A 24,718-nucleotide genomic window follows, 5' to 3' on the forward strand; every position below is an offset into this window, starting at 1 on the left:
AGTACGAGTCAGGCAAATTTCTGACACTATTCTTTGAAGATTATTAGACCCCTCTTTCTACCTCTGCTGTTCCTCCCCTGACACATGCACACACACACACTCACACCCTCCTCCAGGCTCTGACAGACTTGTCAGAGGGAGAGAATTGCACCAGCAGAGCCCTTAACAGGAGAGGGAGAGATTCAGCTGTCAGCCCAGCACTCGTTTCTGGAGCTGACAGCAAGAGTGTCTAGCTCAACAAAAAAAGCATAATGTGCTCGAGGTTATCAGCAAATGAAATAAAAGCCTTTAAACCTCTATTAGGCACTGTTTCCAGTGGGATGCCCTTTGAAAAGCCACTCATTTTCAGATCCACCTGCTCAGTTTGTGCCTGAATCCTTTTCTGTGCACAGAGGGGCTCCAACGCTCAGTCCCGCTGCCAGCTACCTGAGGAAGTTGGCTCTGAAATGCCTGGTGGTGGGGGGCTGGCTGAGCACAGCCACAGGTCGTACACAGGCAGGGATTTCTGCCACCAGGGAGGTGAAACAACGTGAAGCAACCCTTCAGGTCTGCGGAGCAGATTCAAAAGCAGGAAGCCTGTCAGCAGTCTGCAAAGGACCCTGATCTTCAAAGAAACGAGGAGCTCTCTTGTCACAGGGACTGTGCAGGGTAGAAGGATCTTTCATCTGATCCGCAGACCTTTACAAAAACCTAACGAGCCATAGCACATGAGCTCTTCTGTGTGCCTTCCCTTTTTTTACAGCCCTATCACACATACCTAACTTCCCTCCCCTCAACCAAACCACCCTCAGCAGCCACATGGCCCTGCACTGAAACTGAAACACGGAGCTATAAAATGCTAAAGATCTCCAAGTGCTGTTGTTTCTTCACCAAGCACATAGCAAACAGTGAGAAGTATGATGAGAGATTAATTTTCACTTATCAAAGACGAGATTGCCTAATTTGCTTAAAGATTATCAGATCAAAATCCAACGTATCTGATGGTGTATTTCCTCAGCCCTCCTACTGTGACCTTTTAATGTATTGTAAACTGCTGAGAAAGTTATTTTAAATGTCTGGTGGTTTATGGTAGGGGTTTGTGGTACCTCTGCATCACACATCCTTTCGTTAAAATGGCAGGGAATGATTCAGATCGTAACAGAGGGGTTTTTTGTTTTCCAGTTTCTGGGATTTAGGAAAGGTTTGTCAGGAATTTGCATTGCTGCTGTTCCAGTGGTATGACCAGTAGACTACACAAGTAGAGTAAAGGAGCTTAAAGGAGGAAAGCGGTAGAAAGGCTAATACAAATTCCCTAAAAACTCAGCTAAAATGATGTGTAGCGGTGATGCAGGCAGCTCTTGATGTGCTTTTCGTGAGGAGGGGCCATCCAGCTGGAGGTCACAGAGTGCCATTGCTCACTGGGTCCCTTCTTCTTTTCTTCATGCAGGATGGAGGATGCAGCTGCCCAGGAGATGTCGCCAAAGCGTTTGGTAAGGACAATGTTTCGGGCCACCAGTTACACCCTGCGTGACTCCAGCACAGCCAGCAGCGATGCAGGAGTCAATTTGACCCTGAATGTGTAATCAGCAGTAGGTTACGTTTGTCCCTGTGGGTGACCGCAGTGAAATTAATACGCCAGACATGAATTTGCTCTTTGGACCAGGCAGTCCAAATTCTGCAGGGTGAAAGCATACAGTGGTCGAAGTCCTATTTAGAAACTATCTGCCAGGTGTGCGTAAGATACAGCTACTGGGACAGTAATACAAAGAAAACTGATAAGGATTTCTTCTGAGTAGGGTTCAAAGCAGATTGTAACGCTGCCAAATCTGCCTGACCTGAGCCTGGATGAATGAAGAGATGGTGGAATGTGTGCTGGGCAGAAGAACAAAAGGGAAAGGCAGGCCAGACTCCCAGGGATGTTCTTGGGATCAACTATCCACTTGAAGAGATGGGATTTTATTTATACTGTATCTCTTAGAGCCGAGCAGATGTCTCAAACATCCAAGTTAATAATTAACAGGCTTTGCTCTTGTGCCAACAGCTTCAGTAAATTGCACCAGCTTTTGCTGATAGAACAGAGAATGTAATCTGTATTTTCTGTTGGGCATGGGAGTTACATCAGTGGGGGGGGGTCAATGTCACGATTGTCACTTAGCCGTAACGTTGTGGCTGCTCTTCGTGTGAACAAGGGAATGAATGCATCCTGGGCTGACAGGACACCTAAAGGCACTCTGCCAAAATACCAGGCCCTCGGGAGATGTCACAGCAGGGTAGTGCCTGGAGTACAGTAGGACAGCACAGTCTCTCATTGAGACTTCAGGGTGGTACGATGCAAGGCAGAGCACGTTACCATGCACAATCCTGCTCAGCAAGAAGCTTTGCAAGCGCGGAAAGGAAGGTCGGGCCTCAACTGAGATTACAAAACTGCCAAGAAAAAAAAAAAATCGAGCCTCCTGGAAATCTTGAAGCTGAAATCTGTCACCAAGTTTGCCGACAGCTCCTGGTTTTAGACAGGCCAGATGACAAGGAAGATGTAGCTAGGGGATTTGTGCTACCCACAAGGAATTGGCTGTGCCACAGGATTTTACAGGACCCTTGTGTTACCCACACAAGGTATGATGTGATGTAGGGATTGAGACTTTCAGCTGGGCCATGCTGACCTAACTGAACAGCAGCATCCACCCTCTGACAACGAGACTGTGTGACAAAAAAAAATCACCACCCAGCCTCTCTTCAGCCCGCCCTGACATCCTGCTGCCTGCAGCGAGGGCTGCGTTGGGTCTGGCTTCCTCAGGCTCCTCAGCTCGCCGTGGTTCGTGCTGGTGTCGCCAGGACGTGGTGAGCCAGCACTGCAATCTCACTGCCTGCAGAGCTGCCTGCTCAGGGGAAGAGCGTTAGAAACCTGAGATTGCACAGGCAGGCGTTGTGCTCTCACAGCAGGCCAGGAAAATCGGGCTGACCTGTGGCCACGGGGGCTTTTATGGAAGGTGGATGGCAAAATTAGCACCTGGGGATGGAGGGCTGGGTGAAGGATGGACAGGAGACACAAAGAGGGCTTTTGGTTAACTATCTTATGGATTATGCCATCTCTTCTTGGTGGATCATTGTAAAGTCCACGGAAGAGATGTTGAGATGCATTATAAAGCAGTGGCAAGGCAGCCATTTGGACTGAAAAGTGTGATAAAAACCTAGATGTGAGGAGTAGCATTGAAAAATGGCTTAAGGTGTGGCTGGGGGGGGCAAGAAAAAACATGAAGATACTGAGAAGCTCTACAAACTTGAACATCTACTGGTGACAGGGATCAAAGGTAGATTGGGCATTTTGACAGGGGAAACAAGCCTAGGACAAAAGGCAAGGGGCAGAGAAACTGAAGTTAGGGGACGAAAACGCGTGGAGTTACAGATGTTTTGGGAAAGACCACTGGGATTCCAGAACTGCTGCATGGAATCGGTATGGATTTGGGCAACTGCAGATGACACCGCTATCTGGGCATTGGAGATGGTGATGGAAAAGGTGTAGGTTGGTCAGGAGGCGTTCGGAAAGTGTGAAAGGACCTAGTGCTGACCTCTGGGATGGCTCACATGGCTGCACCCTTGGGAAGGCTGATAACACGAGCACATTTCTCAGAATGCCCCGGGGAGGCACTACTGTCTCCATTCTTAAAAACGAGGGGAAGTCAAAGCCCAGAAATGCTAAATTCAGTCGCCTGAGGTCACATATCTTTTTGTGACACAGCCAGGAACAGAATGTGCTTTTTGAGTCCTGCGCCAGCATCTTGAACATGCTATCGCTGCTCCTTTCAGCAGGGATACAGGAGCAGAGAAGGAAAAGGGAGGAAAAATCAGATGGCAAAGTCAGCTGGGAAGAAGCTGGTTCCAAAATATACCTGACAGATCATGCTGGCTTTTTTCCCTGCTTTTGGAGGCTGTGTCTGTACACCTGCTGTTGCAAAGGCTCAGTGCCTCAGCTGGAGCACAGGTGGATGTTTTTTTTCCAGGGCCAGCTGCAGTCCAGGCACTGTTGTGCTGTACCTGCCTGGAGGGCTGGCCAAGCTACAGATCTAGGCTGATACCACGTGAATTTGTGCAGAGCTGATCTGGTTATCAGTAACTCGTATCATCAGGCATGCAGGAGACAGATGAGGGCTCCCTCATTTCTTTCAGTTTGAAGGAGTTACTTAAGTTGGAAGAGTTTCAATCCCGTAACTCAAACATATTTGCTTTCCTTCCAAAATACACAGTCAGAAGAAGAAGAATAGGTAGATACTTAGGGGGGGAAGAAGCAGAACTCTGTGAACCTGAAGTGTAGATTTCATTTGTCTTGTTGGCACTAATATGTGGAGGCTGTGAGACCCACAATCAGAGCTAGAAATTGTTAAGTTGCTAAGCTACTATCCATTGTATTTGAGAAGTTGTGGCAGTCCACTGAAGTTCACAGTGATAGGAAAAGGGGAAACATAACCTCTGTTTGTTTTTTGTTTTTTTTTTTAAAAAAAGACCTGGGCAACTACAGGCCAGTCAGTCTCACCTCTGTGCTTGGCAAGGTCATGGAGCTGATCCTCCTGGAAACTACGCCAAGGCAGAGGGAGAACAGAGGGGTGGCTGGTGGCAGCCAGGAGGGTGTCACTGGGGGCAAGCTGTGCCTGACAAATCTGGCAGCCTTTTGGGATGGGGTCGCAGCAGTGGTGGATAGGGGAAGAGCAACTGACAGCATCTGCCTGGACTTGTGCGAAGCATTTGGCACTGTCCCACACAATATCCTTGTCTCTAAATTAGACGTGGATTTGATGGATGGACCACTCAGTGGGTAAGGGATTGGGGGATTGGAGGGGTCCCCGAATTGGGATGGTATTGGCCAGGTAGAGTCTGGTGTCTTTTGGCAGGCTTTTGACTTGTGTAAAAGCTCTCTTTGAAACCTTGATCCCAAGTCTATCCCTTCTCCATCACGTTGTTTTCCTCCATCCTTGAAGGAGACACCAACCTGATTTACCAGAGTACTTATTTTTTTTTTAAATGTGGAGAAAAGTGTGCCAGGTAACAACAGGAGCTCCCCACCAGTAACTGGGAATGTCTTAAAGGGTGAGCTTTCCCTTTGGTTTTGGCAAGGTAATGGTAGGATCAGGCAGGAACAAAACCGAGGCTTTAAAACTCTTGTTGCCATCTGCAACAAGAGAACCCAGGCAGGACAGCTGAATGGGTGCCTGCCTGTAAGTACTGTGTGTGATGTGCTCAGCACTTCTGCATAAGCCTCGTTTTTAATATCCCCTTACAATCCCTTTGCCATTCCTTTCTAACAACAAGGAGGCAAAGGGAGGTGAGGTCAGTGGAGCAGCTGGGTCTGCTCTTTGGAGGAAGGGAGGAGAGAGGGAGTTGGCTTTATAAATCAAAGCAGACTCCACAGCTGCCGTGTGTCCTAAGATCAAAACAGTCCCAGATTCAGGTCTGTGTACGGAGCTTTTAGACGGATGGCAGAAGCTGTGTAGATTTGATGATGATCTCACTTGCCAGATCTCGAGGTCCAGTGATACTGTTTGGATAGTGGCAGAGGTCAGACCAAATCCTAAATGCCAGACTTGCCTAGCTTGGCATCTCTCCAGCGTTTGGACATGTTCATGTGGTGTGGTGGGGTTAGTTCAGGCCCACCTGCTTTCTGTGAAGTGAGGTTTATATCCATCTCAGGCTCCTGAGAGTAAAACCCAAACTTTTCTAAGCAAGGCTAGATAGGCCAAAATGTCACGGGAGCTGCTGCTTCTTTCCATTTAAAGTGTCAGAGAAGCAGAATTTGCCGTGTTTCAGTTCTTCAGTTTGCTGCAAGCGATAGAGGCGAGGACTGTCTGCACCAAAGTGCTCAGGGCTGGCTGTTGTTTCTGGAGGCCGCTGTGTGCTTGCTCTGTCTTTCACCCTCTTTCCGTTCCCTGATGTGTCGCTCTGCTGATCACAGGAGCCGGCGCCGATTTTGTCATGCTCGGAGGAATGTTTGCAGGCCACGACCAGTGTGCTGGAGAGATCATGGAGAAGAATGGCAAGAAGGTGAAGCTCTTCTACGGGATGAGCTCTGATACAGCCATGAAGAAGCATGCAGGAGGGGTTGCTGAATACAGGTAGGAGCTCCTGTAGTAATTGCAGGCATGTAACTTCTGGGGGTGAATTCTGCCACAGACACAGGTGGAAACAGGCCCATGCCTCTCTCCTCGTTTAGGAAGAAGCCATTAGTAACGCTTATGGCAGCAAATTGGGGTAGCCATTAGTCCCTGTTCTGACCTTCGGGCCTCTGAAGATGTGTCTGAATTGCACGTGGGAGCATGGCACGCCAAGCTGTGGTTTGTGGCCCTCTGCTTACCCAGATGGTGTGTCCTGTTGGTGTGTTGGTGCGTACACATTTCTCACCCCTTTGGGGATAACAGAGCACCAGAGCAGCCCATTACCCATCTCCCAAAATTGTTCAGCATGTGGGAGCTTGGATTGTGAGATAAAATCCGCAGAGGATGCTTGGGGAAAGCAAGGAAGACAGGCTTTGCAAAGGAATCTTGTCTATTGCTACTTTGCTCCTGAAATTGGTGAGAATTTTGACTCTCTGAAAGAGCAGTTGACTCTGGAAAACCTCTGATGTCTTTTCTCTTACCAGTGGCAGGTAAGGACACTGCCCTTAGACAGCTTTGAGAGTGATTGCTGCCTTACATGATATGCTGACTGACTGAAGGGATCCCTTTTAAAGCTTGTCCACTGGAGTAGATTTAGGCTCTGGTCCCAACTGATGAAGTGCTGTTTGTAAGGGTCTCAGAGCCAGTGACTTTTCCTGCTGTTCCAGACATTGAAGATTGATGACTTCTATCAGCCTTGTCTGCTACAAGTGCTCTGTCAGGTGTTTTTCCCCAATGTGTCCAGCTGCTGCCAGGGGCAGGAGTGAAATACCAAGTGCTTTAATTTGAGGAGAACATCTACATCCTGGCAGATTCTCAGGCCAAGGTTTTTCTGCATCTGGCAGGACAAGAAGGGGATAGGGACACCTTTACTGTTTGCCTGAGGAGGACCCGTGTGTCCTTGAGCGAAGCGTGTACCCTTTCACAATTATCTCATAATTTAAGAGTGGCAGCTGCCAGCTACACAGAGGTGCTGGTAACCTTTTATCTGAGTTATGATAACTCACTGTCCTTTGCTCCTCTGTGCTTGCATCAGCTGGAGAAATCTGTGTTTGGCTTAAATGAGGTGCTTTCAGCTCCTTGTGGGCAGTACTACACACGTCCTGCTTGATCCATAGCCGCATTTTGTTTTGCATTCTGGTGCTGCAAAGTCTCCTGGGGATCGAGTTCTGAAACCTCAGCAGCAAGGGACCAGAAGGGCAGTCTGAAATTCTCAGTCCCCTTTGAGGTGCTGCTTTTTTGTGCTCACCAGTGGGTACCACAGCAGAAATGCCCCAGTCTGCTCCTGGCTACAGGAGCTCCAGGCACCGAGTCTGTAAGCTGTGGCTGTTAACTGTGAGGGAGCTGATCCTCGTCTTGTTCCAGCTGCAGCCACAACTCGCAGCTGGCCGTCCTCACCAGCCTTGGTCTCACTCAGCCTGCCCCAACACGATGGATGTCACTGTAGGTTAAAAATAGGACCTGTTGGTTAACAAGCTCTGTAAATGCACGGGGCATCGAGGGGATGATCAGGAAGAAGGCAAAGCCTCTCTTTCAATTTCTCTTGCAGGAAAAACTTAGGGAAAGTTAAATCACTTGCTAGTTTAGCTCACAGCAAACTTGAACCAAAGGGTTCTAGCTCAGCTCTTTAAATGCTGCATCCCTCAAACCTGTCGAATCAGTAGGGCTTCTTTATGCGCGTTTGAAGAGCCCAGCTGAGGTGAGATCAATGTGCTCGGCCCCCTGCAGGATGGGACTGCTCGTCACTGAACTTGGTCTTGGCAGAATTACACCTTTTGGCTGGAGAACCTGCACCTCCAGCAAACAGTAGAATGAAAATTGACAGGTAAAGGGAGGTAGCTGCAGCAGGAAATAAAGTCACGAGAGTCATTTTTGTTGTAAAGAATATGTCAAATCAAGCCCATTTAATTTTCTATGAAGTACATGGATCCTGTTTCATTACTTATATGCCATTTCTATATTGGTTTATTTTTACATTGTTACCTCCTTCCACGAGGAACACGGATCAGAGCTGGGAATTTCTGAAAGGCAATTATTAAGATTCTCTTTTGGAAGGAAAAAAAAAAAAAAAGTAAGGCAGGCAGGGATGGAGACTGCAGTATTGTTCAGTTCGAGCCAATTTGCTTTTGTTAACCCTTCTGAGATTTCACAGGTTTTGTGTGAACGCTGCAGCCCTACTGTGGTCACTCAGCAATTCGCAGCTGCTGCTGAGCTGGTTTTGGCACTTTACACTGACTGCGAGTGGAATTTGGGCCACAGAGACAGAATAGCATCAGCATGCGGCTGCTACTTACTGCCTTTTTCTGTATCCCAAATGATAGCCTGAAAAAGCTGCTCCAGATTCTTGCCATTTCTTAAACGCTCTGCTCATGAAGTTGCCTCAAGCCAGGGCAGCCTGGCCCCTGTACCCCGACCCACATTTTGCCAGGCTGACAGAGCACTTCGCCCCATGCACCCCGCCAGGATTCCCACCCACATTGCTCATCCCTCCCTGCCAGCAGCATGGCTGAACTGGCTGGGAGTTACGGGACGTATCATGGATTAAATCCATTCAAAACGTCTACAGAAAATCTCTTTCCCTTTCTATTCACCCTGCTCAGTGGCTAGCAAGGTGCACGGAGCCCCTGCTGATAGCACGTGAGCACACAGTTCCCAGTTGCTGGGAGCCCCACTTGCTCCTCCTTCGCCTTTCTTTCCTGAGGAAGGGTGAGTTTCAGGTCATAGCTCGGGGACAGATGTCAGAGCTGCAAATCCCTCAGCATTTCCTGCTGACTTGCTTACGCAGCTCTCTGCCAAGTGTGCCAGCCTCCGTGACACCCCTTCTAATGCTCGCGCAGCCTGCCTGCAGACATTCGGTGCTGGCAAAACAGTCTGGGCTTGGGGAGCTTTAACTTAGTTTAACTTACTGCCAACTACCACAAATGTCTTTTAGGCACGGGAAGGGGTGGCTCACACTGCTCTCAGACCCAGGGGAACCATCTATGATCATGGCCTTCTCCCACACAGGTCCCCCTGGCAGCCCCTCTTCTAGCGTCAGGCTTTGGGTACGTACCCATCACAGCCTCCACCCCTGGCCAGGCTGTGGAGGTGAGTGTTGCAGCAAGGGCTGTGTGCACGTACTCAGCTTCTACCTGCTGCCCTGCAGGGCCGGGGACCAGGACCCCTCTGCACTGTTACCTGTTACAGACTCCACCCCTCGCCCCTGCAGGCTGGAGTTTTAGGGTTAACATGAACACAGCCTGAATATGTGCTCATCACAAACGTCACTCTTCATCCCCGTGGACAAGATTAGAGGTTAATGCTGCACCAATCTGACTGGGTACTTACTGCAGGTTTCACACTTTGTTCTTGCAAAGCACACAACCAAGAAAGAAACAGTTTGAGTCTATCTCCTTGTCGGAGACACCAGTGGGGCTGTGATCCCGGGCGCTGCAGGGCTTCATCTGGCTCCATGACGGGGCGCTCGGTGCTCACGTGCTGCAGCGTGGGCATTTCCCCATCTGGGGGGTAAGATGGCACGCCAGCCAGATGGGGTCCCTGGGGGCTTGCTCCACAGACGTTACATGAACTCAGCTCTGACCTTTTGGCTGCACTTGCCGTTGCCTAACTCCCAGCCCCCAATTTCTCCCCACCCCATCCTCCTTTCTCTTCAGGAGCATCGGTAAGTTGCAGCACACAGAGTGGGAGCATGGAGAATTTTCAGCCATTGACACTTTTTTTTTTCCAAGGCTGAGCATAAAACTGTAACACCAGCATTCTCCTTGGAGCTATCTGACACCTGCCTTCCAGCGTGCTCCCCCCAGCACGGTGCTTACAGCTCGCTTCTTGGCGCCCCAGCAGTCCATCAGCTGATACCAGGGGGGCCTGGTAGCCGTGCCCAGCCATCAGAGCTTCTGGGCTGTGCCATGAGTGGCCACCACTCGTGCAGGGTTTGGTCTCCAGAGCCACGAGGAGCATCTCCCAAGGGCAGTGGCTCTGATGTCCCGTGCTTCTGTAATTCTGCTCCAAAAAAAGGCCCACCGAGCGCACGTGGTCTGGGCTGAGCAGCAAGTTGCAGAATTGTGGCGTGGCCACTTTGGCGTCCCTTTGTGGCCCAGGCCTTCTCGTGCTGCTGGCTCTAGAGCTGAAAATAAAGGGCTGTCAGTTCCCAGCAGCACGGCCCCAGCAGCAGAGCAGCAGCCTGCTAGATGGCAGCGGTGCGTACGCCTTCTGCTCGGCGCTTATTGGTGTTTATTTGAGAGTTTCAAGAAAGAGTCAATTACTCATCAGATGGAGGGAGATTAATCACGGTTCCTCATTCACATGGCATATTAACACTTCTCCTTTATTGTCTCCCTAGGGCTCTGACCCCACATTTAAACTAACAGGATGAAATATCGCCAGGCTCACACTCAAGTACCTCCGCAGAGCCGCTGGTGCTGTTGTTAATGATTTGCAAATGCAGCCTCGGAACAGGCATGCCCTTTCTTTCACGCACTATCCCCTAGACAACTTGTTTAAGGGAAAAGTAAATAAAGGCACATTTACAGCAATGACAGAGCCCAGCCATTGCTTCTGACTGGGTTCTGCAGGGCAGAAGAACAGCAGTCCCCTCTCCCCTCCAGGTTTCAAACCCAAACAGATTCTGAAGTGCCATCCAAAAAGCGCTTAAAGCCCTGGTCCTCAGCTGTCAGTCCTCTGCCTGTGACACGAGAATCGCAAACATTTCCGAGAAAGTTAAACGTGATGGAGAGTGAGGATTTAAGCCCTGCAGAGCTGTGCTGCCCGGTGCTTGCCGAGGCCCAGCTCCCCTGTTCCTCCAAGTTACCTGAGCCTGGCCACTCCTTGCACCTCATCTGTGACTGGAGGTGAAGCATTTCAGTGCTCGAGCGCACCAAGGATCAACAGGCAAGCACAGGACAGATCTGGGGGAGTGCATATAAACTGCAGAGTGCAGAACCTTCACCGCCACCACTTCCAGCACACTCGGTTACGTTTTACAGCTGCCCATAACTGCAGTAACCAATCTCTTCTTCTGCAGGGCTTCGGAGGGCAGGACCGTGGAGGTGCCGTACCGCGGGGACGTGGAGCTCACCATCCTGGACATCCTGGGGGGGCTGCGCTCCACCTGCACCTACGTGGGAGCTGCCAAACTCAAGGAACTCAGCAGGAGAACAACGTTCATCCGGGTCACCCAGCAGCACAGCCAGGTCTTCTCGTAGCCCAGGACTGGGGAACTGGAGAGAGGGGCAGGGGGAGAGGAGCAGGAAGGGCTGGTGTTTCGTTGTGCTTTCTCCTCCTCGGTGCAGTAGTGGCAAGTTCTCCTCTCTCTGCAGATGGCAATTTCATAGCCACGATGGCTGGGATTTGGACAGGGAAGGTTGTGCTATTAACACAGTGCCATTGGTTCAAAATGCAATAGCCTCATCTTTTATTGTGCCTATTTTTTTTTTTTTTAATATAATTTCTCCTCCTGTTTCTTTCCCTCTGACAAATAGCTGCTGAAAGCCCAGCTACCAAGGAATTGGCTTGTACAGATATGTCTGTTGCACCTGCACATGTACACACATTCCCTCTTTGAAGGCTGGCCTGGCAGCCACCACTGCTTCTGACAGTGCACCCTCCAGAGACTGCAGGCTGGGAGAGAGAAAGATGGAAGGGGTTGAGTGGAGGAGCCAAAACCCAAATTGTCATCACCTTTCCTCTGGCAAAAGGGTCAGTGTTTGTGGCAGGGCTGCCAGCCTGCACAGTGTCAGAGGTGGATGAGGCCTGACTCCTGCGAGCTGCTTACTGGGAAGATAAAATGCCAGCTGTCCACTCTGGGTTCGCAGGGCTGGTGCCCCCATTTGTACTTAAATCTCCCTCTTTCAATGGACCTGCCTCTTCAGGGAAGTTGTCGTTGAATGTAGCAAACCCATGCTGTCCTCCCTGTCTCCGTCTGTGGAGATCATTCAGGAGAGGACAGCTCAGAGCTTGCCTGCTTCTTTGTGCACACTGTTACTGAATTACCTGGGTTCCTGCTTTTACCCGTGCTCTGTGGTCAGAATTTTTCAGGACATACAACCTCAGCAACAGTAAACCCACCTAGGGGAGGTTCCTCCGCAGCCCTCCCTGCTCCCTCGTAAGTTTTCTGCCTGTTCATGTCCATTTAGCAAAGATGTAAGGATGCTGTGCTGCACACTGTCTGCGGCCAGGTGAATGAGGTCAGAGAAGTCAAACTCACGTCTTACTTACTTGGTGCCACTCCTTCGCAGTCCTTAGCGTCATGGAAATCACAAGGGAGCTTCCAGCAGAACAGCCTGACAGCAAGATACTTGGCAGGCTGAGATTGAGTTAAAGCACTTGCTCTAAAGGCAGTAATGAATGTTTAAGACTCTGGGTAACGCTTTAACAAAGTGCAACAGCCCGCTAATTAATTGATACATCACAACAAAACTTTGGAAACACGCATGGCATCCGCACGAGTAGCACAGCAGCTCGTTACGATAAAGGATGTAAAAGTGAACACCAATGAATTAATCATGTTTGGCCACTTACTTCGAAGTGCTGCTGAGATCGCAGTACAGCTGATGTTACTCCATTCAGGGGCTTGCTTTCCCCTCCTGTAGGTATCTGTGGAAAGAGGTAGGCTTCCTTTGCAAAGCAAACGAGTAAGCTGTAGGAAGGGGAATAGCAAAGAGACTCTAGAATTAGGCTCATAGGCAGGACTGCCCAAAAAGCCATGCACAAGGGTTAGTACGATCGACCTTTCTGAGGAGCAAATCGAGGCCACAAAATGATCCCTGATGACTTTTAAGTGTGCTTTGCACATTAGAAAAGGAACCGAAGGTCTTCTAAATGGCCTCATATTTTAAATATCTTCCATTAAACTTGCAGGGCGTCAGTCTTAATTGTGGTGTGACCCTTTCTTCTGTTTTGGAGGTGAGTAAGGGCCTTAATGTGAGCACAGGTTACACTTGTGCTGGCTCTAAGGACTATTTGTCCTGCCCAAAATTTGTAAAGGAACCTGAACTCAGAGAGAAGCTGGCCCTGTAAGTAAAGGGTCTGGTCTCTGCTCCCTCCAGCCTGAAAGCATCATGTTAAGAAATTGCCTCGCTTCTTTACCACAGACCTTACTGGTGGGCCAAACCCTACGGTGGGCCAAATCCTGCTCCCTGAGCCCAGAGTACAGGCGGTGTTACTGCCCTGCAGCTGTACAGCTGCGTGGGTCACCTTCCCTCATTTACATGCCATGCAGTGCAGGGGTAGAAAGGCAAACAAACACCTCTGCGAGGAGCCCGTGCCAGACCTGACGGCAGGTGTGTCTCCACACTCGTGCCTTCACACGTGGGAGGCGAGCAGTCTGCTGGTCTCACGCCCACTCTCACTATTGCTTTTCTACTTTTTTTAGCTACATTTCTAAACGAAAGAGGTACATATACATATTATAGATATATATATTTGTAAACATCTTTTCTAACAAGATCATACGCACATTGAACAGAGCAGCTTTGTGACATCTCTTTGGAACAGTTTCTTTTCCAAAGGGCAGGCGCTGGGGGCACGGGAGGGCTGCCTCTCCACAGGGATGGCACACGTGGAGTCTTCTCCCTGGCAAACCTCACACTTAGACTGCCCAGGGCCGCTCACAGCCGCTTCCCTGTCCCTTTGCACATACCTCTGTCTGGCCCCTGGCTGATCTGGAGGGATGGGGATAGGCTGTACCTTAAGAAGTGTCCTGAATTCTCCAGACAGTGAATGACATTGACACTAAGAGTGGTGACTGGTAAAGCTTGAGCTGAGGGTGTTTGCTTTTCCCAATCGCAGCTGTTACCAGCATTTCGATAAGCAGCACGTGCTCTGCTTTGTTTTCTCTTTCTCCAGCATGAGCAGGAGAGAGAAATCAGCTGCAGAAAAGGTAAACTGATGGCACGCCTGCATCTTGCCTGTAGTTACACGTGGGATTTTAGAGACAATGCTCAACCAGGTCAGCACTCACTACTCACGCTCAAATGTGCAGCTTTCAGACAGGTTGGGAAACAGAAAAGATCAGGTGTGAGCCCTCATTTAACAGCCACTCCTGTGCCTCAGTAGTTGCCTTTGTTGTCTTTTAGCCCCAGCTGCCGTGCCCTGCTCAAGCCTGCTGCCACTTTCGGGAGAAACGGGAGCAGAGGCGCTGAGGCTGTGCTGTGCCTGGCAGGATGGACCACGCAAAGGCCAGAAACACCGGCAAACGCCATGTGCCATTTGCAGATCTACCTCACCTGTGCATTTTTCCAGGTTTTCTGTCATTTGCTGTCCCGTGGAACATCCTGTCCCATTTGTAAGCGCTTAGTGCCAGGCGATTCTGCTCAGCCCGGTCTTCTTCAAGTCTGCCACCCCAGCCCCATCCTGTCTCCCTGCTACAGGAGCACTGTGAATGTGACAAGGGCTGCAGGCCACGCTCATGTCTGCTTCCCCCAGTAATGCTGAGCTGAGCACCCCAGGGCAGTGTTGAGGTCCGGCCCCACAGTGCTTTAACTGCAGACACCAACAACCTGTAAGTGGGGATGCAGAAAAGGGCCTTGTGCCACCACTCAGGAGCCCAGCTGAGCACATCAATCCCTGGTATCTTGAAACAAGCTAACACCTAAAAAATCCTTTCTGCCAGCCAGTTGTGGGGGTGGAAAGGACTGGGGGTGACATAGAGACAGGGCAGCAATTAGCCAGGCCCCGCCGTGTCGGTACAGGGACTTGTGCTTTTCAGTTATGGGCACTTGGAGAGCTGAGGGCAGGGGCCAGAGGGGCTGCAGCACTCCTGGGTCAGATCAGATGCTGCCACAGCTCCGCACCCCTAAAGACAGCATTTACCTGACACGGTGTTTACTGTTACTGACGTTTTCATACATGGCTAAGCAATTCGGAGTCCAAAACTCTGTAGTGTTGCCTGCAATAACTGTAAAGCGCTTCTGCATAATCAGCCAAAAAGTGCTATCGAGCCTTAGCTGTCTTCCTGCCCCGCTCCGCACTGCTGAGGTGGCGCTGATCAGCGCTGCCGCCCCTCGAATGCAGCAAACCCGTGCATGCAACGCCTCCAGCGCAAGGCCTTCGGGAGCTGTAACTGGGAAGTTTTGTTACGCAATAAAAAGCTTCACTCTGATGGTCTGGAGAGGGTTTTGTGCTGTGCGTGCACGGGTGCCTTCCTGCCTCGCTGCGAATGAATGCAGGTGTGCTAAAAACACGGTGCCGGGGGGCAGGAGAAATAAATTGGACGAATTACCTCCAGGGGAAAGCTATCCCGCGTCCAGCTGTAACTCATGAAGACAAAGCACGCGTTTGCAATTGGCACTGTTATTTTATTAGTACGAGTATACTGAAACAATAAACTTGTACTGGTATACAGACAATTTCTTTAAAACAATTTTGTTCAAATTTTGAATCAAACATTGTTTTATTATAATAATGAAATAATTTCTACCTAGAAAACCTGCAAGCACCATCAAAGAAAGGGACCATAAAATTCAATAAACAGACGCGAGTGTATCCTACAAATAGACACACCACCATTAGAAAATAGAATATGAATTCTTCCATTTTTTTTTTAATATTTGTTTTAAAAAAGCTAGTGCAAGTACAATATTTTACACTGGAATTACAGAGAGTATGCACGCATATGGAAAAAAGTTCTCCTGTCACAATAAAAGCTCTTAACTATGTCTGTATGCACTTAAAATCTTCTCCTCTTTTCAATAAGGTGCAAAACGTTATTCCCTCCCTATTTCTCCTTTGTACTGGCCATGTCAGCTCAATTTCTCCCCAACACAAAGCTGCAATATCCCTTTTGCTGGGCCTACACTAGGAACTACACTGGAAGTGTGATTTGCATCAACCCTCATTAATAATACCAAATGAGAAAAAAAAATAAAAATAAAATTTTAAAATAATAATAATTAAAAAAAAAAAAAAGACCTTAAAAAATTACTGCTGAAGAATGGCTAAACCTTACCCCCGGGCAAGGCCTCTCACCGAGTGCCTTCTCGAGCCGGCCAGCCCCAAGCCCGCCGGCTGCCGGGGACGGTGACATAGCTAGTACAAAATGATTTTCAGTAGCTCACCCGAACTGAAAAAGGTTGGGAAATCCCCACCCGTAACCCACCCCTCCCACGCCCCCACCCACCCCCCTGTAACCCTTTAACACTGCAAAAAAGGACAGTGTTCAACAAGTTAATATATTATTCAAAAAAAAAAAAAAAAAAAAAAGAGCAAATACATACATTAGTGAGTTTCAACATTAGCTGACTGTCGTAAGAGGTTGTATCTACGCCTTAAGAGGTTAGTAACTTCGCTAAGCGGCCAGCCCGACGGCCAGGCAGAAGACACCAATGTAGCCACCCCCCCCCCCCCGGCCCGTTTTCATCCTCAGCTACCCGGATCCCAACCCCGTGGCTCGGAGAGGAGTTGTGCAGAGTGCGTTCGAAGGGCGAGCAGTCGGCTCCTCGGCTCTCACAGCGAGCCCCCGGGCGGGATCCGGGGCAGAGCCGGGCCTCCCCGCGCTCCCACCCCGGCCGAGGGTCCGGGCCCTGGAGGTTTTGCACGTCAGCAATCCAGTAGTACAGCAACGACAGCTTCAAGGAGTGCCTAAGGCCTACCGCAAACAACACTTCCAATGCATGCCTACTGCATGGTCGAGGGAAAGGGCACAGGAGCTTTGACTGCTCGAAATAGGAACAAACCGAAAAGAAAACAGCCTTGGATGAAGCCTCCATAAAATCCTCAGTGGAAGACTTGAGTCCTTTCAGATAACAAGAAGGAAAAATAAAAAAACCAAAAAACTACAGAAACCTTAGAGACTGTTATTGTATAAATACTACCTATTGGCTGAATGCACTTCATTGTAATACAGCCGGGGCCCGGGGCCGCCTGGACGAGAGCCGAGGTCACCGCCGGCCCCCTGCTGCCCAGCTCAATCTTTGGACTTAGAAAAAGACCCTCTCTCCTCACAAACTGCCTCGGGATCCTCTCTTTTGGCTTCTGGAAAACACCGGTCTCTCAAGCAAGCCAGACCGCCACTGGAAAGCTGCCTCGAGTGCCTGCTGCTCCCCGGCAGCTCTGGAGGAGGGCGCGGGGAGAGGGGGCAGTGGAAGGGGCTCCAAGGCCGCCCTGCCTCGGGCAGGGCCCTGCTGTGGGCGCTAGGCTGGGATCCCTCGCTGTGAACACTTCTTGCTCAGGATTATACTCTTTGGGTTTCGTCTGGAGCAGGAAGTGCTGGAAAAAAAACGTGGAACAGCCTCACGGGGAGAGGAAAAAAAAAAATAATCAGGCCGAAAGGCTTCAGGCGGGAGCCGAGCGGGCCGTGCCTTGCCAGCCTCATCCCTTGGCGCAGGCAGGAGAGATCTAAAGCCGAAACCCAGCTGCAGAGCGAGACTCTAGGTTTGCACAGTAGCCACCCTTTGAAGTGCCTGGTAGCTGCACTCAGGAATTGCTGCTCCAAGGTGTGTTTTCAGCACAGGAATAAACAGTGTGAAAGCATGACTCCATTCCCCAGAAACGGGACCCAGAAATGTAATACGAACAGAAAATTAAGCACAGTTGTTCTTTAAGAGCCTTTTAAGTAATAATTCTTCCTGGCCAAAGCCAATACAAATCAGATCATCTAGACATGACAATTTCTATATACAAAAAACATGTAACTTTCAACCTTTCTCTGCTTTTGTATTTAAAAACTTTTTTTTTTTTTTTTTTACAAACAAGGTATGAAACTCACTGTTCAAACAGAGCCATCTCTTTTTCAAACACTGAATGAATCATTCCAACATTCATTTTTCTTTTGTGCAATTTTTTTAAAACATTACCTGTACTCCTCAATGTGAGTGCTTCAAAAAAAGTTTCTATTTTTAATAAGCTTCTCAAATTAGGTTTACATCAAAAAATATTCCCACAAGATATAGTGCTACAAGAAAAGATCCTATCAGTAAAGGTAACACATCTGAAGCGAGGTCGTCTATGTAAAAGAAATTGAACTCTGGAGTAGAGGTGTGCAACTCGTTTGGAATTTCCCTATCGACACAAAACACAACACTGTCCTCGGGACAGGAAACCAAGTGGATGTGTAGGCTTGCAAAACTCACACGTATTTATTCATGTGCAAACTGACACTTCTGCCTGGCTGTGTGTGCACGTATGCAGATCTGCATCAACAAATTCTCGTTTTTCTGTTGTTTCAGGACCGTGGGGGCGGGGGGGAAGTGGATAAACCAGAGAGAAGAAAATGATCGGCTGCACTCCAGCAACACGGTCGCCCCCCTTGCCTCTCACATCAGCACTGGCCAGAGCCCCAAGCGGGCTCTGCTGTTACCTGTGATGATGGGGAGGGCAGAAATGGAAATTACCTGTCCGAGTGCAAGCCCCATTTTGCCAGGTTTTGGCGTTCAAGGGATTGCAGAAGTGTTTCAACAGGCCACATCCCCCCGCGCCCCCGGGGCATCCCGCCCTGGTGAACCTGGACGAAACCCCAGGGTTTTCCAGCCACCTGAGTAAGGTCAGAATCTGGCCCTAACCGAACCAGGCTTCAGTTTCACAAAGATTTATACGTGTACTTCACAGAGAGCTCCCGAGCCGCCCGGCTGCTTTGGCCAGCCAGCTCAGACCTTCCCTTGAGCACACGCATAAGTGTTTGCAGAGCTGGGGCCCAGGCCGCTGTGCCAAGAACCCCTCTTTGAAATAACACTGTTAGTGTTTAAAATAAAGAGGATTTGCTCTCCTTGATACAGACTTTTTCTCTCTCTCTTTTTTTTTTTTTTTTAGCAGTTGCAAGTCTGAACAGAATTTCACCGTTTCCTTTTTAATATTGGCAACACACTTTTAAGTGAAACAAATCTCTGCACAGAGTGAATTTTCGTGATAACCAACAGCTACAGTTCACGCTGAGCCTGCTGCTTTTGTATTGCGATCTACGTGATATCTACAGAGTTAAACCATGAGATGCAGGAAATCCAAACTCGTCTGTCACATTGTACATCCCTACTCCAGAGCAGTAAAAGTGCTGCTTCTGGTCACATCAGTGTACCACACATATGCCAGCCCCATCCCTGAGTAAAAGGTGTGAAAAGTTTCTAAATGTTCCTTGATTTAGGGAAACGAGAGTAGTGATGTCACTTCCCCACGCCGAGAAAATGACGGAACGACAGGTCGAACGAAGCGACAGTGGGACGAAGGAATTGAAGGAATCAGAGGAACATCCTATCCCCACCCCTCCCACCCCCCCCACCCCGAGGTCTGGTTCGTCGGGGGAAAAAAAATCCCAACAGCAACTTACAAAATCCTAAAGTAGGTCAACAGCAACGCCAATTTGGGTTTCAACTGCAGGACTTGAGGTAAGTGACATCAAACTCAAATTCCCCGTGATGTGGCCCAGACAAACTGAAACAATGCCTAAGTTAAACACTATAAGGAACAGTCATTTTATATATATAGATATATAGATAGATTAGATAGATAGATAGACAGATAGATAGATATTTTTAGAAATCCCTATAAAGAGGTTCTCGTTTTATTTTCTTCGCCCTGACTAATTTCTTGGTGATTGTATGCATTTCGTTGTAAACTAAACAGGCCTGCTACAAAAAAAAGGAAGAAAAAGAAAATAAAAAGGAAAGAAAACAAACAAATAAACAAAAAAAAAGAGACCAAAAGAAAACAAGAGAAAGGGGAGCCGGGCCAGGGCACGGAGCAAACACCGAGCGGCCCCATGGCCGCACGTGGCCCCGCGGGGAAGAGGGCTGACGTTGGCAAAAATCCCCCCCTTGGAGACATAACGAACCCCGAAACTCCTCTCGTGGTGGTGGTGGTGGCGGGGGGGAACTCGGATTAGGCGCTTTTTGTCTTCCTGGATCTAAATTTTTCATTTTTTTCCACAGCGCGGAGGCCGGGGGCGTGCGTCTCCGAGACGCAAGGCCAAGGCAGGCCTTTACCTCACGCTGACAAAAAGGGCTGGTGTTTCCCACGTCAAGGAACGCCTCACCCTCAACACGTTTCTTTTTTATTTTTTGGGGGGAGGGGAGTTATTAATAGGAAAAAAAAAAAAAAAAGGAAGGAAGGAAGAAAGAAACTATTCCAAGGGAACAAAAAGGGGAAACCAGAAGAGGGTATGAGATCTAGCTAACACCGCACGGGTGAGTCTACGTTGGCACGTAAAGTATTGCACATCCTACGAAAGCCAAAGCATGGAAAGGGACGATTGTTGGGAAAGAACCAGTTATTTCAGAAATCCTCAGTCTGAAATACAAGCACAGAACTAATACATTCCTATTGCTCCAAACTTATTTTTTTATTATTATTTTTTATTTTTTATTTTTTTTAGTGTTAGTTGAATAGATCCAGTCAGTTTAATAGCCCCTGCTTCCTTATTAACCACGAATGTGAATGCGTATGGTTCTCTTTGAGATTTTTTTTTTTTTTTCCGAGCACGTGTGAATTACGGAAATAGTGGTACGAATGCGAACTAAAATCTGTAATTCTTTCTACTCCTTTACCATCAAAAGCTTAAAAACAAAACAGGAAACAAAACAAAACAATAAATTGCAAGTGCCCTGAGCAGAGTATATGGAAGATTAAGCAACTTCTCTGAGCAGAAATATTAACAAATAAGCACTAACTAAGCAGTGTGACTGTGAGAAGAAACCCACTCAGCTATTTGGTAGCCCGCTGAGAGGTTAATAAAATTCAAGGAAATTCAAGAAAAGTTTCAAGCTATTTTAAACGTATTTAAACTTTTTGGTGCACCCCAGAATATGGTATAAAAACAATTAGTTCTGGTGTGAGCTAAATTTCAAGTAACAAATAACAGAGTCAAAGCTGGGGTTTGGGGTTAACATCTCTTTTCTTAAATAAAAGCACTGTATTTTCGGGGAGAGGGAAAACATAATTTTTAAATAAGTTTGTTCACTTTAGGTACTGTATTTCTAATCCAGGACTTTTTATTTCCTTTTCTCCCTATCAGCACAGCTTCTTCAAAACTACCTGAAGGACGCGAACTCACCAACCAAAAGTAACGACGTGAACGCTTGATCGCGCCGGGCCCGAGCTAGATCCCACTGACATCAATGAGACACATCCCTGTTGGCAGCAAGAGGCTTTTTGTAGCTCAGACCCGAAGTACGTAATACTCGCACCTCCCCGCGACTTTCCGGGAGGCTGGGTGCACAGCACCTCAAAGGATCCGGCCCTACCTGGGGAAACAAAAGACTGAACGGCGTGAATCCCCCCCCCCAAACTTGTTTTGTACCAAACTCTTAAATCTAGTCTTTCAAATGGAAAGCAATGCAATTAAAATAACAAATAATAATAATAATAAAATAACAATAGGTTTGTTTTAAAAACAAACAAACACCTTGCTTATGTATAGAAATGTTTCTTGTGGAAAACTCTCTCAGCAAGTCTGAAGACAAATTCTCAGAGCCGTCCCGGTAGGACCTGTGCTAGGTTCTGTGTGGCAGATACGGTAGAAAGACCGAAAATGAACTTTGAAAGGAACAATAACCCTATGAAATGGCCTAGAGCGTAGGCAGGTTAGTGAGTAATTGCTACATTTGTTTATGCTCTTTCAGACCCCCCCCAACCCACAACATTATTAGGTAAAAACTGCAGGAATACCACACAAATGATAAACTCAAGATGTGCAAATTGCAAGATTCTTTAAAGTCCATCTTTTTTTCAAAAACACTGGACAATGATTTTTTTTTTTCTCTTTCCTTTTTCCTTTCTCTTATTCTTTTATTATCTGTCAGCTCGCATATGCCTTTAACTCTTTCTCAAGCATTAAAGTTTAAAAAGTGCCTCCTATTAAGTAGTCCTTTGTGGACAATGACTGTCACATACTAGTTCAATAATTCACATTCATCCCTTTGAAACCACATTGAAACTTTCAGCATCTTGCTCGTGAGAAAACTTTACATAGTTGCATGTAGTTACAGTGTTGAAGAGATTAATTTGTTTGCTGCTGCTGTTTTCCGAGCAGATTAAAGTGAGATACAGTACGTACTGAGTGTTAGACCAGGATGCTCAGCAATAAAGTGTGAACAGCATTTTAAGTGCTTAAAGACATTCTACGTTCATCTTCAACATCGGGTTCCTGTGTCACACTGAAATTTGAAAAAAAGTGGCACGGGTCGTCCATAATCATGAACCAAAAACAGTACTAGAGTTAAAGACAAAGACCTGCAACCCAACTGCAAACGATGGATGCCTGTGATCTCAAAGGGGCAGTATGCGTCTCCCTGGTGGAAGCGAATGTCCATGGCCTTAACCCGAGGGATTTGTCTAACACTGCACGGAAACAGGGCCCGCCCAGCGAGCCGGAGGGCTCCCTGCGCACACCCACGCACACCCACGCACACCCACGTGCGCCCAGGCGTGCCCGCCGGCGCCGAGGACAGCGCCCCGTGTGTGTGTGGCCTCCCGGCACCCGACTGCACGAGCAAGCAGAGGGGAATCTGGTGGTGTGGCAGATGCTTGGTGAGCAAAAATCAGTGCAGTCAGACCCCATGGGGGGAAATATATATATACATATACACACACACAAATATATATATATATATATACACACACACACATATATATATATATACTGTAGAGCCTTGAGCGAGAGTTGGCTTATTGTTGACAGCATCAGAGGCTGTCTGATCCTTTTTTGGGTAACATCTGTGGGTTGTGTCCTCAGCATTCACCTGGGGCCAGGAAACCTCTTCAGGGTCCCTCCTCGGGACGGGCGCACGCACACACACACCACGCGTGACACACACCTCTGCTACAGTTCCCTTCTCCTCACCTACCCCCCCAAAAAAAAAACCTAGAACGGGAACCAAAACAAGGAAAAAAAAAAAAAACACAAAAAAAATAACGACGACAAAAGGAAAAAAATCACAGCTGGACCCTGTCCTACACGAGGTGTTAGAAAACAGGAGCCATGACAACACATTCATTTCCACTAAGGGTGTGTGAAGCAGATACTGCCCCTTCTGTAGCTCTCAAGAAACCTAGTCACTGACAAACACTTGTGGAAAAACATATGCACCAGTCTCCTGCATAATACCAGCTGCAACTATAACAACAAGGTTATAACATAAACCTAAAATAAGATGATAACATGTAAATACTGGGTTATTTAGTCTACAGTACAGTAATCTGGATAAAAATGACAAGGGATAGCCTAATTTCCTTTCCCCAAACAACTTTTACTTTCCTACATTGGATCGACCTTCAATGCAAATCTTAACCTCCTGAGGAATAAAAGAAGGCTTGGGAAGAGTCAAAGGTGGCTCCTCTTCTGATTTCTCTAGTTTTCGTGTTTCGGGGGCTGACCACCTCCTCTTCCTCGTTGCCGGGGGCTTGCTGGGTTCTGTTTTGGTGAGCAAAGGTGCTGCAGGCAATCCTATTTTGTCCGGAAACTTCAGTTCACCATTCTCAGCTAACATCTGTGCACTTCCCTGATTAATCCCATTTTCCTGCTCCGCATACCTGTGTCTACTTCCAGCTAGACTGTCATTCTTTGAATGCTTCAGCAAGATACTAGCTGAGTCCACGGGCTGGCCCTTTTTAATAGAGCCGTTCTTCAGGTTCTTGAGCGTAAGCGATATGCAGACATCCCCCACAGAGAGTTTGGAGCATGGCAAATCAAAGAGCTGGCTGGTTCTCTCGGGGCAGCAGGATGACCAGCCTTGTCCAAATACAAAAAAAGGGTATTCTACCAAGACCTCCACGCTGACCTGCAGAGAGAGAGACAACAGAAAGAGAGAGAGGGAGGGAGGAGAGAGCGTGAGATGATGCCTTTTGCCCTGGGGCACGCGTGCAGCACCCAGCCGGCGCTGTGGGTGACAGCAGTGAAGCAGGAATTGCACAGGTGCCGCTTGGTTCCTGCGAAATCTGTGCCTCGAGCACCAGACTTCGCGCTCGTCCTTGTCAGGCGGGTGTTAACAGACTGAGCTCAGCACTTCTTAGCGCAAAACCTCAACAGGAATCGATCTTTACCTCCACCCAGCTGCTCGGAGAGACCTACGAGGCCAAACAGCTTTGGCTTCTGACAAACTCTGCTGTACCCCTGCAGTACCTCGAGCCTGACACCCAGGCCTAAAGGCACCTGGCAGCCAGAGGACGGCTCCCCGAGGCTGGAAGGGGCTCTGGCTTCTGCTCCTTGTTATGACACGGTTTCTAAATGACCATGGGAACGTCACCTCCCCCTGCTGACCTCCGCCCGTGTCAGTGCATACTTACCAGCGTGAAATGGCTGAGGACGTCGAATTACAGGGGAAGGCCGTGGGTAGGTACAGAGCTGTGTCTGTACCAGCAGCAGGCACGACCCCACCTTCCCCGAGCAGTCCTGTGACCCAGAGCACTTCATCCCCTTCTCCCACCTACTCCTCCAGAAGCCTCTGACGGTGGGCCTGGAGGACCTGATGCCACAAGCACCTCAATACCACTTTATCTGCACAGAGGACTGGATTTGGGATGTCCCACAGCCCAGGGACAGAGGCTCCAGGACTGGTAAGCCAAAGATTCCCAAGAGATTGTGACTGCTCTTTCAGCTAGTTAAACCCATGCCATGTCCTAGCAGACAACTGCAGCTCCTGAGACAGCTGAGGAAACCCCAACCTTAAGACACCAATAAA

The 24,718-nt window shown here is 48.4% G+C and overlaps 2 protein-coding genes across 16 annotated transcripts in view; one reads left to right on the forward strand and one right to left on the reverse strand.

Moving 5' to 3' along the window:
* Positions 1 to 15,989, forward strand: part of GMPR (guanosine monophosphate reductase) — a 36,267-nt gene extending 20,278 nt beyond the window's left edge. Inside the window, exons 7-9 of the mRNA XM_068674792.1 lie at positions 1,427 to 1,469; positions 5,921 to 6,080; positions 11,140 to 15,989. Coding sequence (XP_068530893.1) covers positions 1,427 to 1,469; positions 5,921 to 6,080; positions 11,140 to 11,320 — 384 coding nt within the window. The 3' untranslated portion in view covers positions 11,321 to 15,989. The remainder of the gene's footprint in view (positions 1 to 1,426; positions 1,470 to 5,920; positions 6,081 to 11,139) is intronic.
* The window catches only part of ATXN1 (ataxin 1), a 196,213-nt gene continuing 186,886 nt past the window's right edge, over positions 15,392 to 24,718 (reverse strand). For all 15 annotated transcript variants that reach the window (XM_068674779.1, XM_068674791.1, XM_068674776.1 and 12 more), the window contains one exon: positions 15,392 to 23,818. In XM_068674779.1, coding sequence (XP_068530880.1) covers positions 23,288 to 23,818 — 531 coding nt within the window. In that variant the 3' untranslated portion in view covers positions 15,392 to 23,287. The remainder of the gene's footprint in view (positions 23,819 to 24,718) is intronic.

The sequence above is a fragment of the Anas acuta genome, chromosome 2 (assembly GCF_963932015.1).
Source record: "Anas acuta chromosome 2, bAnaAcu1.1, whole genome shotgun sequence".
NCBI lineage: Eukaryota > Metazoa > Chordata > Aves > Anseriformes > Anatidae > Anas > Anas acuta.